Genomic DNA, 14811 nt, shown 5'->3' on the forward strand with positions numbered 1-14811 from the left:
TATATAAATAAAGATTAATTTGATAAAAGTTAATACCGCTGTTAAGTCTTCATGTGTACAACTCAGTCATTTAATGCAGCTTTACTCAGCTTCCAAAATACTTCATCAATAACTTTACTACTGTTCTTTAGTCGTTCTGTTTGTCTATTTACTGCATACATGAACACAAAATACAAACAGCATACAACAATTTTGGTCACTTAAACAACAATAACACAAACAACATTACTATAGTGTACACCTGAATGAGTGACTGTTAACATAAAGGAACTACACTAACCATGAAACTCACTCACTTATACATATTTACCTCATTATATTTCACAAAAACCTAATTAGCTGTACATTTATGTTAAGGCACAGAAGCCAGAAACAAATGCTACAGTAACCATGAATGAAAGCACAGTGATCCATGCTGTTTTAACTCCCAGCTGAGCTGCAATGAGGATATAAAATCCTGGATGGCAAAATCCTCCAATAGCTAAACCAAAATAAAACTGAGGTCCTAGTTTCCAGTCCTGCAGACTACTCCGACAGCACAATAAACACTCGTGGAACTTGTAACACTCTGTCCCAGCCAAGACAATGACCATTAGTTGAATGGTATATTTATTGTGCTCCAAAAGAAAGGTGATTTGTTCACTTGTTGAAAGGTTATTTACCAGACATCCAAAACTGGACCTACTGTTACTAGCATTCTGCTCAGCACTCACTTATACACAAAATGCCCTCCCTGCTCTGCTTGGAGTCCTTTTTATACAGGGTAGGCTCCTCCCACTGGATCATACCAATAAACTTAACAATTAACACTGAAACAACTATAATAGGACCACTGCTGTCCAGCACACAATAAAAATACTTGCACATATTCAACACATGTATGCCAAGTGTTACATTTAATGAAAATACCGTAAACATTTCTTAATTAGGTCAAATTGCACTGACTTTGGTGCCCCACTCAGGCACATAAATAGCCAGCCTTTTGTTGTGCTCTGGTCCTTTTTGCCAGACCAGGAAGTGTTACAGGGGTAAGAACAAATTAGAATATAATGTATTGCACCGTGTTGAAAATGTTAAATTACAGAAAATAATTCAAGAAAGGAAGAAAAAAGGCGATGATATATAGCTCAGGATATTTCTTGATGTGAAGTATTAGACCGGTCAAGTAGGTGCACCCAGTGGACAAGCCTTAGCATACTTCCTGGCTACTCTCACTGATTTTAGTCACTGCCAGTGACAGAAGAGTCTGTCACAGACTTCTAACATTGGATATGAACTCCCATGCAAGAATTCTAGACATTATCTTTGAGTCTGGTTTAAAATTTGATAAACAAATCAACTCCATTGTAAGCACTGGTTTCGTCCATCTTAAATCACTTATAAAACCAAAATAATCTCTGTCTGTTAAGGATCTGGAAACCATAGTACACAATATTATTTTTTCACATCTAAACCATTGGAATTCTCTCAGGAATCAGTCAGTCAGGTGTATCTCGCCTACAGCAGGTTCAAAACGCAGCAGCGAGACTCCTCACTGGTATCAAGAAGTGAGACCACATCACTCCTGTTGTGGCCTCTCTTCCTTTGATTTTAAGATTCTTTTATTTGTTTTAAAGCACTGCATGGACTGCTATTAGCTTGTATCTCTGAACCCATCATCCCCTCAGATCTTCTGATCAATCGCTGCTCTTCATTCCACGCTCCCAGTTCAAATCAAGAGGTGATCAGCGTTTTTCATTGTTTGCCCTAAACAGAAGAACAGTTTGCTGGTCATTATTAGATCCTCCCACTCCACTGTTATTTTTAAAATCCATCTCTTTTCTGCAGCCTTTTAATAGTCATCATGAAGACATGACTGGTCACACTCTGTTTCTCTTATTTATTTGTTCTCTGTGAAAGGCTGTTGTGTTTTATAATTTTATCCAAATTTTTATTTCTTCTATTCTAAACTTTCTTTTGATCCTCATAGTTATGTCTGTGTTTTTATTTGACTGTAGCTCTCAGTCTCTGTATTGCACTGGCAATTTGTTAGCCCATACCTCCATATTGAGCCATATGTTGTGTTAAAACCTCTACAGTAGTTCCTTCAGGGTTCATATTAGCCCCTACTCCTTGGTGCAGTGTTTGTCCTGATCACCTGGCTTATGTATGTCAGCTGTTTTGCTCATTCCACTTTTGTCTGTTTCTCGCTTCCCCTCCTCTTCCCATTTCCCTCTTTCTTTGATTTTCTCTAGAACTTATTACATTAGTGTCTGACTGTACTGCATCATGCTGTTGATGAAGTGGAGGATGGTGGTGGACTCCCTGTGTGGACGGAAGAGGAGGGTGCCCTGTTCCTTCTGGTTTCTCCTGCTGTTCGCTGCTGGAGGTCTGGTTCTCTTCATCCACCAGCAGGATCTCTCAGAGATGGCCCAGCAACAAGGCCCAGGTCAGTCTCTTCTTGCCCTAAAACAGCATTAAGTTCAACCAGTATGGCTTGCACTTATAAACATCAAAGAAAACGCAACATATTTCACACTACTGACAAAGCTCTTTACATTATTGCAAATGTAACTAATGTTCCCATAGCACATTTTCAATCTTTGAATACAAACAAGAAAACTAGTAATGCAATTTATATCCTCTCATTGAAGTAAAATGATTGAGGAATATTGTAACTGTGTATAACATTAAACTTAATTGTATTTTATTTTTTGAAAATTCATCATGCTCATTAATATTTGTATAAAGGAGCAAAATCCTCACACACAGCGTGCTGGAAAAGCTGCAGTCCACTGAGTATCGGCTCTATCATATGTCAACAGCACTGTGAATCATTATGAATATCAAAGCAGTGTCACACTCCACAGCAATAAGAGCCACTTAGCTAAAGTGGAATCTCTCCAACCCTCTAATATTCCCCTGATTGTCAGGGCCTTTCAGGCACTGGTGAAGAAAAAAGGCCACTCGCAATGACAGAAACATACGTACAGTAGGACACACATGGAAGCACACATGCAACATATACATACATATGTACAAATATACACATCATGAAAACAAGTATTTCATATTCATGACAAATGTCAGAACAAGGCCTGTTAGATTTTGTAAGAAGTTGGTTAATGCATTCAAGAGTTACACCAATTTCATAGTTTTCAGTTGTTAAAATTTTTACGTGTAGCAGCAAGTGCCAGATGCTGCGTAAAATCAGTTGTGAAAGCCATAACTGTTACGTCAATGGACTACATCACTATTACGGGGCATCACATAGGTGGCGCCAGAGATTTTTACTTGCTGGGGCTAGTTAGGGGCTGTGTTATTTACTGGTGAAGCTACGGAGTTTGTTGTAAATACATGAATAAATAGGTGCAGACGTGTAGCATTTAAAAGTCAATTTCAAGCATCTTATGCCCACTAGAAATGCTCCTGATTATTTAAAAGTACTACACACTAACCATAACAATCAGTTTTTTTTTTCTTTAAGTGAAAAATAAATAATATTCAACACTTTGACTGTAGATATGTAGGAGCCAAGTGCCGAAATAGACAAAGGTCAAACAAATGTGGTAGACTTTGGAAAACTGACTGAAACAATTAAAGCCAGAATAATGACTCACATCTAGAGAAAAAAAAGCAACAGACAGGAAGTGCAGAAAATGCCAACAAAAAGTCATATCTTTAAGGATAGAATATTGCACCCAGGAGTCCTACCAGTTCTGAATGAAGCTCCTTTGCTGGTTGTGGAGATTTTTCAAGGGGTATGTTATCAAGGCTGGGCCCAGGGCCCGTCCTCAGGCTGCTGCCCACTAACAGCATTAACAAGAGTGAGCACCACCGGAGGAGCTACTGTAGCAGGTCACAGGTGGTCTCTCTGCCTGCCTCCATTTTTTAATTTTCACAGTTTCTGCTTCATCTGAAGAGGTCATTTTATGGTGGAACAATGCATTTTATCACACTGCTAGCATACCAATGTGAGCAACATGAACTTACTCAGTTGATTCCATTGTAGAGAAGGTCGCTATTGCAATTTAACTGGGCAATATGAGAAACAGAAGCTGAGCAAAGCAATTCAGACAGGAGTTTGCATGTCAAACATCTGGTAGTTTCTTGGTAGGGCTATAGCCTCATCTAGCCCCACCTTAGCAGCGCCTATGGGGCAACATTTTTCAATAAAAGCACTCTGTGTTGGCGGTGCCAATGGAGGCATTTGATTAGATTATACATGTTGTAAAGGTGCCAACAGATTACAGGAAAACTGGCAAGTACAGTAGGACAAAGTTGGACTGTGATGTTTACAACAGACAGTTTGGGTAATTTTACCGTTCACCTGCGTTTTCTCTTCTAAATAATTTTGGCTAATCAAGAGGTTTGTTTGCCGCCTGTATCATTCATATACTAATAGGGTACCCCTACTAGGGTTTTTTTTGCCCTGTGTGACTACTTTTTAATATTGCCATATGATCTAATTCATATTTATTTTTATATCTATTTTTAGTTTTTGGAATCTGTGTGAAGCAACACAAATTTTGGGGCTTAAACCCCTCAGCAGTGTCGAAACTGGTGCCTCTGCTTATTTCACTCCCGCAGCTACTGTTTTGACAACTGTTCATGTTTTCTTGCATGAAGAAATATTTCCATTACACAGAGTTCTGTATAAGACACACATTCATGCTCAGAAAAAAGAAACAGCATGTACTGTATGAACTGTGCAATTCCACACTCCTGACAAGTATAGTTAATGTTTTATGAACATTTGTCAGTATTAATAAATCATGCATAATGCACACTTTAATTTAGATCCCCTTTTGATAAGTAATATTTTTTTTAGTGCATCAGGTTTGTGTCTTAATTTTGCCAGGTTCCAGGTTGTACTCAGCAAATTTATCCTGATAACTCAATAAACCTGCGTCTTTGAACATGCTGGGGTTCTACATATACACTACACAGTTTTGCCCAGCAGATATAAAATACATGCTAACTTTGTTGTATAAATAATGACTATCCAACAACACACTCCTGCAAATAATGCAAACTATTGATTGTTAGCCAGCTAAATACAGGAATTGTTAAGCTGGTAATAAAGGCTACAACTACTGAAATCTAAATTTCAGGGTTAAGGAGAGCTTTTTCTCTCCCAGCAAGTCCCACCCGTTTTAACTTTTACCTGAAGTGAAAAGTGGACTAAATTGCACTTAATTTAGGTATACTTAGTATACTTTCATTTTCACTAATGACTAAAGTGATTGAAATGTGCTATTTCCCACATACTAACAATGTACTTAATGTATTAAAAATATTTAATTAGTATACCTATAGTGCACGCAGTTATATTATCATATAACTTAATTTAAACCTGTTGAATAAGAAATATATATTTAATAGCCATTTAATTATTATTATTTATAATTTGATTACAAAGGTATGGAAGTGTAAATAAAGATGATTAATAAAGGTGGTGATTTTTCTAATGTTTGGATCTGAAGTGCACTGACTAAGAATGCATTAAACAAGAATTAAGTGACTTTAATGTGTGCAGATCTTAATGATAAATAGGTTCATTTACCGTAACCCCTTCATACATAGTCTTCAATATATTAATTTATGTCAGACTGACACAAGTTAATGAGAAAACACTTTTGTTTTGTCACTGCTAGCTCTCAGCTCTTCTTGTGGTCTTTTATCTTTCTACTGACCACAAAACCATTTGCTTCCAAGCAGATGTGAGAGAGGATGGCAGTCAAATGAAGCCAAAACAAACACCAGCACTCACAGATCAATAGTCTTATTTATTGTAGGCAAAAACGAACACATATCAGCTAAAAGCTGATACTGATGATAGCTGAAAGGCATTTGTTTTTGCCATTCATTTAGCTGGTTTAAAATAATGATATACTTACAAAAATGTAGTTTGGGAAATTACATTTTGAAAATTATCTTTTATTGTCCATATAGACATTTTTATAGCTTGGGAACAAAAAATTAGGCTTAGGGAAGAAGGGTATATGTTTATAGCTGTGGATATAAAATAGTTTCTTTAAAATGATGATAAAATACTGGGGGACAGTAATCTACTTTTGAGGTTCAAACTAAGATCCATCTTATCAAGACTGATGTTAGAAAATAAACTAAACCAGCTTTGATATCCTGTCATATCATCATATCATAAACAATTATTAAGTTGAATAAACATGATGTCACTCAGAAACAAACTTTAATCACAGTTTATTGGACAACATACTGTATAATGAATAGTGTGGCAAGATATTCATCACTCACAAATGTTTGTTTTTTTCTGTTTTTAACAACTTTTTTTGAAAAACATGAGTGTGAGCGACTGCTAACAAGAGATAGCAGTATTTCATCTGTCTTTTGATTACTCGCCATTTTTTAAGCACATGATGTGTGTCTTAGGGTAATTTTTGCAACCTAAGCACATCTTTTTATCTAGCCTGCTGTATCGCTACTTGAATATTGAAGTAAGAATTCTAGTTTACTAAATCATGCATGAGAGTCTGTGTGTCTGTATACAGAACACAGCTACAATCTTCCCAGCCCCCTCACTAAAGCACAATGAGCAAGCAGTATCTTTGCCTTAAGCTATGGTGCTTCACCCTAGCAGAAGCTCATATCTAATAGAGCTGAGTTATAATACATTGGGTGTCAGCTTTTATCAGCCTCCCCCTCCTTCTCCACCTCTTTATTTGGTTTGCATTGTGCTTGAGAGCTTTGTATCACATGGTTTCGATGGCCTGCACAATGGTAGCAGAGGAAACTGCAGTTTAACTGGCAAGAGCCTCCCTCTGATCTCTCCCAAGTAATTGTTTAAGGACAATTGGAGAAACAGCAAACGGTTTCTCAGAGTGAAGAGACACCTGAAGAGCTAGCAGTTCAGATAAATTGTCTGCGCAAATTTACACCTCTGGGCATTTCTTGGATGAGTATGGCTGTGAGGACCAATTGCTCTGCTGAGTGGAAGGTCAGCCTGTGTGTCACCTCACAAACCTAAACACCGAGCAATCTGTAAATGGAGAAGAGTTGTTGCCCCATTGCATGTGTGTCAGTGAAAATGTGTGTTTACTAGCAAGCAAGTGCCTGGATCTCAGTGTGAGTGATAATAACATGTTATTTGTTCAGTGCCTTTAACAAAAGTAACAAACACAATTTTAACAAGTATGACATTCTAAGAAACTGACTTTTTGCTTTTCATGCGCCATGTTTTGTTATTTTTCCAATCTATGTTCTGCAGTTTTAGAATGAATATGTAATTAAATAGCACAGTGTTGACAGCAGTAGCTTGTCAAAATGTGTTAGTTTAAAAGAGAAGAAGAAACTGTTCTGATGTTTTGATGGCCTTCAATTGAGAATTTAAAATGAATATGCTACTTGTAATCAAGGAAATTAGTTTTGCATGCTTTTTCACTCAGCCCTCTATGTTGCTTTACCCATCAGCTTCCAGCTGCAGCATGCAGGTGTCAACAGTTTAGAGCACTGATCAGCTATAGATGACACTGGAAAACAGTACAGAAACCTCATGAGGCAGGCATGAAAGTGTCATCACACCTTCTTAATGGAATAAAAAAGACAAAGATGTGAATCACTGGGATTTTATCAAATTCAAGTCCAGTATCAAATACCCTCATCAAATCTGAATCCTTTGAAATCCCTTATCGAACCTTATTTTGTTCACCTTTGAATGATTCCACCAGTTTAGCTGTATGGTCATTAAAGTGAATTAAATTAAATTATTTTCGAAGTAACTCAGAACTTTTGTTAACTAAGTTGATCAGATTGAAATTAACTGGGAGATCTTTAGCTGATCATTTCTTCAGAGCAGTGGTTCTGGGCCACAGGTTCATTCTGAGTGGGTCGCAAGCATTTTCGTCAACGTTGTCAAAAAAAAGAAGAGCAAATGACATTGAAATGTGATGAATTTCTGTAAAAAACGTTTATTTTGAAGTACCTTTTCCTGCTTCCTAGTTAAAGTGGCACTACAATGTGCTCCACAACAGGCTTAACAGAACTGACACTGAATCATTCTGCTTGGTTTTACTTACACACCAAAAAGAAGCAAGAAAAAACACTTAATGCAGTGCCTCCCTGGCCTGGTTTGAAACTTAAAGCTTAAAAACAACTTTTCTTTATCATTTTCAGCTGTTGTATTGCCCTGTTCTTTGTATTAAGCCTGTTTACATGATCTGCTGTAAAAACTGTTTTTAGTAGTAGTGGTGTAAAATAGTAATAATAAAAAAGTAATAACTGAAATTCAGTTGCTGAAAGTGGTCAAAATTATAATACAGTGACAGTGCTACATCTTCCAATATTTCAGACAAATTTAACTGGTTTATATAATACTGAAGACTGAGGATAACGAGAATTTAGGATCATACTAAGGACTGGTTAACCTTTAGGCAACAAAGAAACATCTGCACTAGCATGATTAGGAAGGATAAATCAAATTATTATCAGTCAGCTCTCTCTGTCTGTGATTGTTCCACTAAATTGTGGAACATTATAGCATCTCTTAAGAATTCATCACGGTCACATCTCCCACCACAAATCAAACAAGCATCTAGTCATATTTCCAATAGGTCATCCATGGTTGAAGCTTTTAATCACCATTTCCTCTCGTCTGGTCTTTTATTCAATGTGTCCAGATTGAACTGTGGACAATTACCATATCTATCCAACAGAGGAAGTCCCCAATGCCTCAGCTTCTTCTGACACTGATAACGTTGTCTCCTCCTTGAAAAAAAACAAAACAATTTTGTGCTACTGACCTCTCCAAAGCATTTGATACCATCACTCAAAAAATCCTACTCCACAAACTACTGTCTGTTGTTGCTGATGGTGCTCAGTCAAACCATCTTACCATCAGAAATGGGGTGCCACAAGGGTCTATCTTTGGTCCATTGCTGTTTACATTATACATAAATATCATAATTCTTCCTAATAATACTTCAATGTCCACTTTTTTTGCAGATGGTACAATTTTATAAGCCCCAGGCTCCAGCTCAGCTTAGGCCCTGACTTGTCTTCAGTCTGCTTTTGATGCTTTCCAATTATCACTCCTTAATCACAGACTAGTTTTAAATGCAGAAAAGACCAAGTACATGGTATTCTCCGCCTCCACCAGTGACTCTGACTATCCTACCACTGAAATTTTAAATGGCACCCATATCACTTTTGCTGAGTCATACAAATACTTTGGAATTTGGCTCGACAGACTATCATTCAAGATTCATATTAACATTTGACTCAAAAATTAAAAATCAAACTAGGCTTCATGTATAGAATTAAAGGTTGTCTGTCTTCCTCCAACCGTAAGACTATTCTGCAGTCAACCTTCATGTCTGTCCTTGACTGTGGAGATATTCTGTATTGTCATGCTGCCCCATCAACACTTCAGCAGTTAAACCCTGTGTATCACAGTGTATCATGTTCGCACTAATGTTGGCTGAACTGGTTTCAGGTACTATGCACTTTTTAAATGGACTGAACTACAAACTGCCCTCAAACTTGAGTTTGACGTTCCTCTTGGAGAATTTAAAGCTTTATCTGTTTTTTTATGATTCTTGTAACTGTTTTATTCATTCCTTGTTTATTGTGTAGTTGTGTGGTTTCTGTCTGCTGATTGTGTTCTTGTCTTATGAATGTTCTTTGTTCTCAGCTCTCTCTTGGAAAAAGAGATCTTAATCTAAATGAGATTGCCTGATTAAATAAAGATTAAATAAATATTCTCATATTACTGATCAGTATTCGAAGTTTTTCCTTCTTATGACACATTGCCCTACTTATCACAGTTTGGTTTGGTAACAATTTTTATATGCATTTAAGAACAAATCATTAAATCAGGTATTCTCTTAAAACAGCCATAATTGATAAATTTACAGTAACAGCTGATCTAATAACTATGAATAATGTGTGTTGCTTGTAGTCAGTGTTTCCAGCCTGCAACTTTTCATTCATACTGTTTTCATTCAGTCTCATTGCTCTTATAGCTTATATTGTTTTTGCTTGTAGCCGGCAGCTTTTTTTCATCAAAAGCATCACAAAAATCCACTGTAGGTTACATGCGACTATGAGTTAGCGACTAGCTGATGAACATAGTGGAGCATTTAGCAAAAGAGCCAGATATTTTTCTCAGTTAGTGGAGACCAAAATAGAGCTAAAATAAAAGTGAATATTGGACTTAGATTTGCCAGGTGGCCGTGACATATGACCTCAAATACTGAATGTTAATATAGCTCAGTATATGCTCAGTGTGTAAATAAGAAACTGTTTGCTAACAAGTTCGTCATACCAACTTAATAGGTGATTATATGTCAGTGTTGTTTACAGCTTGTCTCTGCTGCTCCAGAGTGATCAAAGTTACTAATGTTATGAGAAAACATTAAGTTTCTTGACTTTGTGTTTTCACATTTCATTACCTGGTTAAGGTGAATGTTAAAAACTCAGAGAAGATCATCAATACCTTTGATATTGTTTCATACCTTACATTGCTGACATCAACTGTAAGGGGACGCTGGCACAGTTAAAGGCCACAGTCTCAAAATGTCAGACTCTATTGACTGTCTTTCCATGAATGAAGTAAAAAACTCAGCACTTCTTCCTTTGAATGCCATGATACATTTAATCCCATGATACAGCCGAGTCAATTCTACTACTACTATTGCTACTAAGAAGAAGGAAAAGAAGCAAAAGGTCCATATTCAATGATGCAACATTTAGGCAGCATGCCATACACTAAGCTGGCAACTGCAGAGGCAGCATGGTATTCAATAAAGCTCTGAGGTAATGTGCCTTCAAGGAGTTTTAATAAATAGTATAAACTGTAGGAGACATGCAGAAACATTGCACATGCTGGAAAGATTAACAATTGTGAAGTATCGGGGATAGCATAGAGGCAGAGGAGGAAAACAACAGTGAGACTTGTTTTGGCTATAATTGTGTCAAGTTTATTTTGTAATAGAATGCTTTTCTACATGCAGGCCATTTTTAAACACAGAAAAATAAAAAAGGAGAATAAAATAAAGCATCTGGCAGTCCATCACTGGCCCCCACCAACTCCCCATCTCTCTATCCCTGTCCACATGGAGCCTGCCAGGAACTGGGCATATTGTTTCATGCTCCAAGGTAAAATTTGATCTCTCCGTCAGAGGTCCAGTAATCCCTTAAGCCTTGTCTGTTTGCAAAGTCCAGTTTAGCTGTCTCTTAATGTAATTAAATTGTGCTGATGACCCTCAGAGCAGTGGAACTGCATCGTATTTGAATACAAATCCACCACTGGATGTTTGTGGAAAAAACTGTATGTTATTTTACCCTGCTTTTCCATTCTTTCATCTTTGTGCGCAAAGCTACTTTAACAAAGCCTGTTTGTGTTGTGCTGGCACTATCCCCGCCATTCCCCCCAGAGCAGGAAGATCATTGGAAAGCAATACTTGGCAAAGCCAACTCCATCACAGTGATTTTACACATCCTTGTACAATTTCCTCTCTAAAAACAAGGGGTATTTTGTCTCTTGGACATAAATACAACATACCTTAATTGGAACGTTAAAGCAGCTTTGACATCCTGCACAGTGTTTGGATCACATGACATCTGGCATGGGGCATGGGTTTGCCAGCAACTATTACAGCAACCACTGTTCCGCCTTCCCCTGTTCACCTCAGGGAGTAGAGGAAACCAAGGGGCCTCTGGGATACCCTGAAAAGAAAAAAGTAGAAAAGCAGACTATTTTCATGCATAGGTATCAGGTGCTTGCATCACCGTCTCTCCAGCATCTTTCAGACCTGGGCCATGTCAATTGGATTTAAAATGGAGCCGCTCAGAGGCAACTGCAAGGTCATATGGTTTTCCATTAACATTAATGCCCGGGGTTATGCCAGGGGAGCCTTGCAACATAATCTGTTTTCCCTGCCATCTGATCCTGCTCGCCAACGGCTTCTGTATGCCAATCTATACAAATAGATTTTATTTTTCGCATTCCTATTTCAGCAGAGGTCAATGTAAAAAATAGACATAAATATGTAAACAGTTGACAGAAAAGTGAGTACTTTTAGACAATTGTTTTTTAGAGAAACTGTAAAACAGTCAGAAAACCACACAAAAAATTGAATATTTGTTTTCTTCTCTCTTTCTATTTTGTAAGAGAAAGGCCACTGTGTGGAAGAGTCCAGTGGGAATGGGGGTACATCCACAAATCACATTACTGCAGAGCAGAGGCTCAGGAGCTACTTCACTGAATTGCTCTTCACTCTCAGAATTAAAAAACCTCAAAACAGCTGATCTTGTGCTATCCAGAAAACCAGCAAATATGAAACACAGATCTGAAAGCAACCATACAGTATGAGAGGAGGGATGAGAGCAAGAGAGGGAGGGCATTGATTGAAACAAAAAACCAAAAACTTATGCTGTGATCTTTCTTTCAACTCGGCAGAGTTGAAGATGCATCTTTTGAGCCACTGACAAGCAGACAGGGTTAGGACCCCGACTGAGCAGCAGAGCATGGCTTGGCCATCCTGCTGGTGGTGGGGGGGCTTTCAGGTTGCCATTTTCCATAATGCCACACTGGGTAACATTAAAAACTCCAAAGGGAATAAAACAGAACAAGGCTAGAGCACCAGGCGGAACCAACAGTGAGGCTGATTTTTGAAAATATCTTTGAAGACTGTAATCACAGATGCTGTCTCTTGACGTTGTCAGTCTGTCCCATGCTATGTCACTGCACAAACCACAGTTGAGGCTCTATACACTCTCTGTGACTGTGAACAATAAAAGGATTCATCTTTAGGGACAGTTTCAGATAAACATAGATAGTTAGAAAATCATAGATATAGCCACAAACAAAGGTCAAGTTCACATTGATATTCTGGCTCTGAATTCCAATTTTCTGCCCATATCTGATTGTTTTGGATGAATGACCATATTTATTTTAGGATGGCACCCATATCCAATAAAAATACAAACTAATAGTGATTTCAAAAATACATCTGTAAAGTTGTCACATCTGCTCTACCCTTTCTGCCTCTACCACTTGTATTGAATACATATCAGTTACATTGTGTGCCTTTGAGCTCTGACTGACCAGAAGCACCGAAATGCCAAGTGAGACACAGTTTGCAGGACACCTCTCCTGAACAATGCATGTATTGTAACAATGTTCCTCTGTAATTATTACGAACAGGTCAGCCTCAGCAGTACACAGCTGTGCCGATGCTGATTAAATTCAGCATTTGGCTTCTTGCTCATTATGACATTGTCCCGGCTGTAAGTGTCATTCTACTATCTGTCCAACAATGATTCTTCATTCATCCCGGGGAACAAGACGCCTCCCCTTGGGAGCACCAATTAATCAGGACTGGACTGGTTATCAAAAACTGCTTACTGACTAATATGGAGCCAAAACTGACATGTCTGCTCTAATTAAAACTGTTTGTTTATTTTTCTTTCTTTGTCTTATGTACTAAAAAAACTGGTCAGTTTCAAAGAGAGTGTAACAGAATTTCATAGCATGTATAGCAATTAGTTCTGTCGGTTAGGTTTAAATCACACTGGCAGCATCAACAAATTTAAGCACTGCACACACTACACTAACTTTTGCTTTAAATTGAATGAAATCTACAGTATGTAATGCATTACCTACAACATACATGTTTAGATTTTGCTCTTGTATCATGGAATACCTGGTGCCTTATGCTGTTTTTGCTTCGTGCAGCGTATCTTAATCTTCTCTTTCAATTATTTATGTGTTTGTTTTATTAAGTGTTTTATTATCTGGTTGAACTAAAATAGGCTGTTCTATTGTATGTCTATTGCAATTTGATAATTTCAGAGAATTATATAACCCATAGTAATTTAGTAGCATTATTATTAGCATGACTTTTCCTAACCTGTAACAAGTTACTGAAACTTTTGCCCGACATCTTGATTTTTTTTTTTTTACAGGAGAAAATAGGCTTTTTTTAAGGACATAATTATTATTGTATAAGTCTATATACATTTGCATTGATGTAGATGTACTGTCAGTAAGTACTGTCAGTGTACTGTGGTGTACTATAATTTTTGCCACACTAATACAGCTCCTGTCACTTATACTGGAAGATGTAAGAAAACATTATCATTTCTTGTCCTCTCCAATATAAAACGTCTAGTTCCCTTGCACTGTGACCCTTGTTCATGCCTCTTTTCTCCTGCTTAGACATTGAACTTTAAATTGTATATTTATTCATCTCTTATGACAGCAGCTTAGAGTGTGATCATTCCACTTCACAATCTCTACATCTTTCTGCTTAGGCCTGCTGTCGTCAAGGTATAAATGCAGGGAGAGGTGTGATAAATCAGCTTTTTTCAAAGGACAACTGTTGAAATGTATCAAGCATAAATTAAAATCTGGGATTAATTTACAAAAAATACTGTGTTGTACCTCTCTCCATAATTAGTAGAAAGAGAAGTAGAAAGTGATTAAGCGGATTGATCATACAGGTAACCTCTTGCCCCTGGGATCTTACTTGTGTTCTAATAATATGCAGTCTTGGTGAACAGGGCATTTACTGGAGTCTGTGGAATACTGAACAAAACCAGTCGTCTCTACAGGCTTAAATGTTGGTAGGAATATTTAAGCTTCCCTGAAAGTTGGTGGAGACACCATCTACTCCTGTGCCTGTCTGCAGTCTGACAGAGAGAAACTTTATTCATAGAATTAATTTCATCAGACAGTACTGATGTGTTGCATAAGCAGTATGATTTTTCTAATGTCACAGCCTTCATATGAGTCTGTTCATACCAAGTATCATCTTCCTGTCAGGAAGCTTGTCTTCACCATTGCAAACA

General features: G+C 37.5%; 1 protein-coding gene across 2 annotated transcripts in view; it reads left to right on the plus strand.

Moving 5' to 3' along the window:
- The first annotated feature begins 986 nt into the window (after nucleotides 1-986).
- The window catches only part of LOC121904251 (carbohydrate sulfotransferase 8-like), a 129282-nt gene continuing 115457 nt past the window's right edge, over nucleotides 987-14811 (plus strand). Inside the window, exons 1-2 of one of the 2 annotated variants that reach the window (XM_042421902.1) lie at nucleotides 987-1028; nucleotides 2235-2428. In XM_042421902.1, the coding sequence (XP_042277836.1) occupies nucleotides 2269-2428 (160 nt within the window). In that variant the 5' untranslated portion in view covers nucleotides 987-1028; nucleotides 2235-2268. Of the gene's footprint in view, nucleotides 1029-1644; nucleotides 1721-2234; nucleotides 2429-14811 lie in introns of those variants that run through there. The other variant, XM_042421910.1, reaches the window with a different exon arrangement.

This window comes from Thunnus maccoyii, chromosome 1 (assembly GCF_910596095.1).
Source record: "Thunnus maccoyii chromosome 1, fThuMac1.1, whole genome shotgun sequence".
Lineage (NCBI taxonomy): Eukaryota > Metazoa > Chordata > Actinopteri > Scombriformes > Scombridae > Thunnus > Thunnus maccoyii.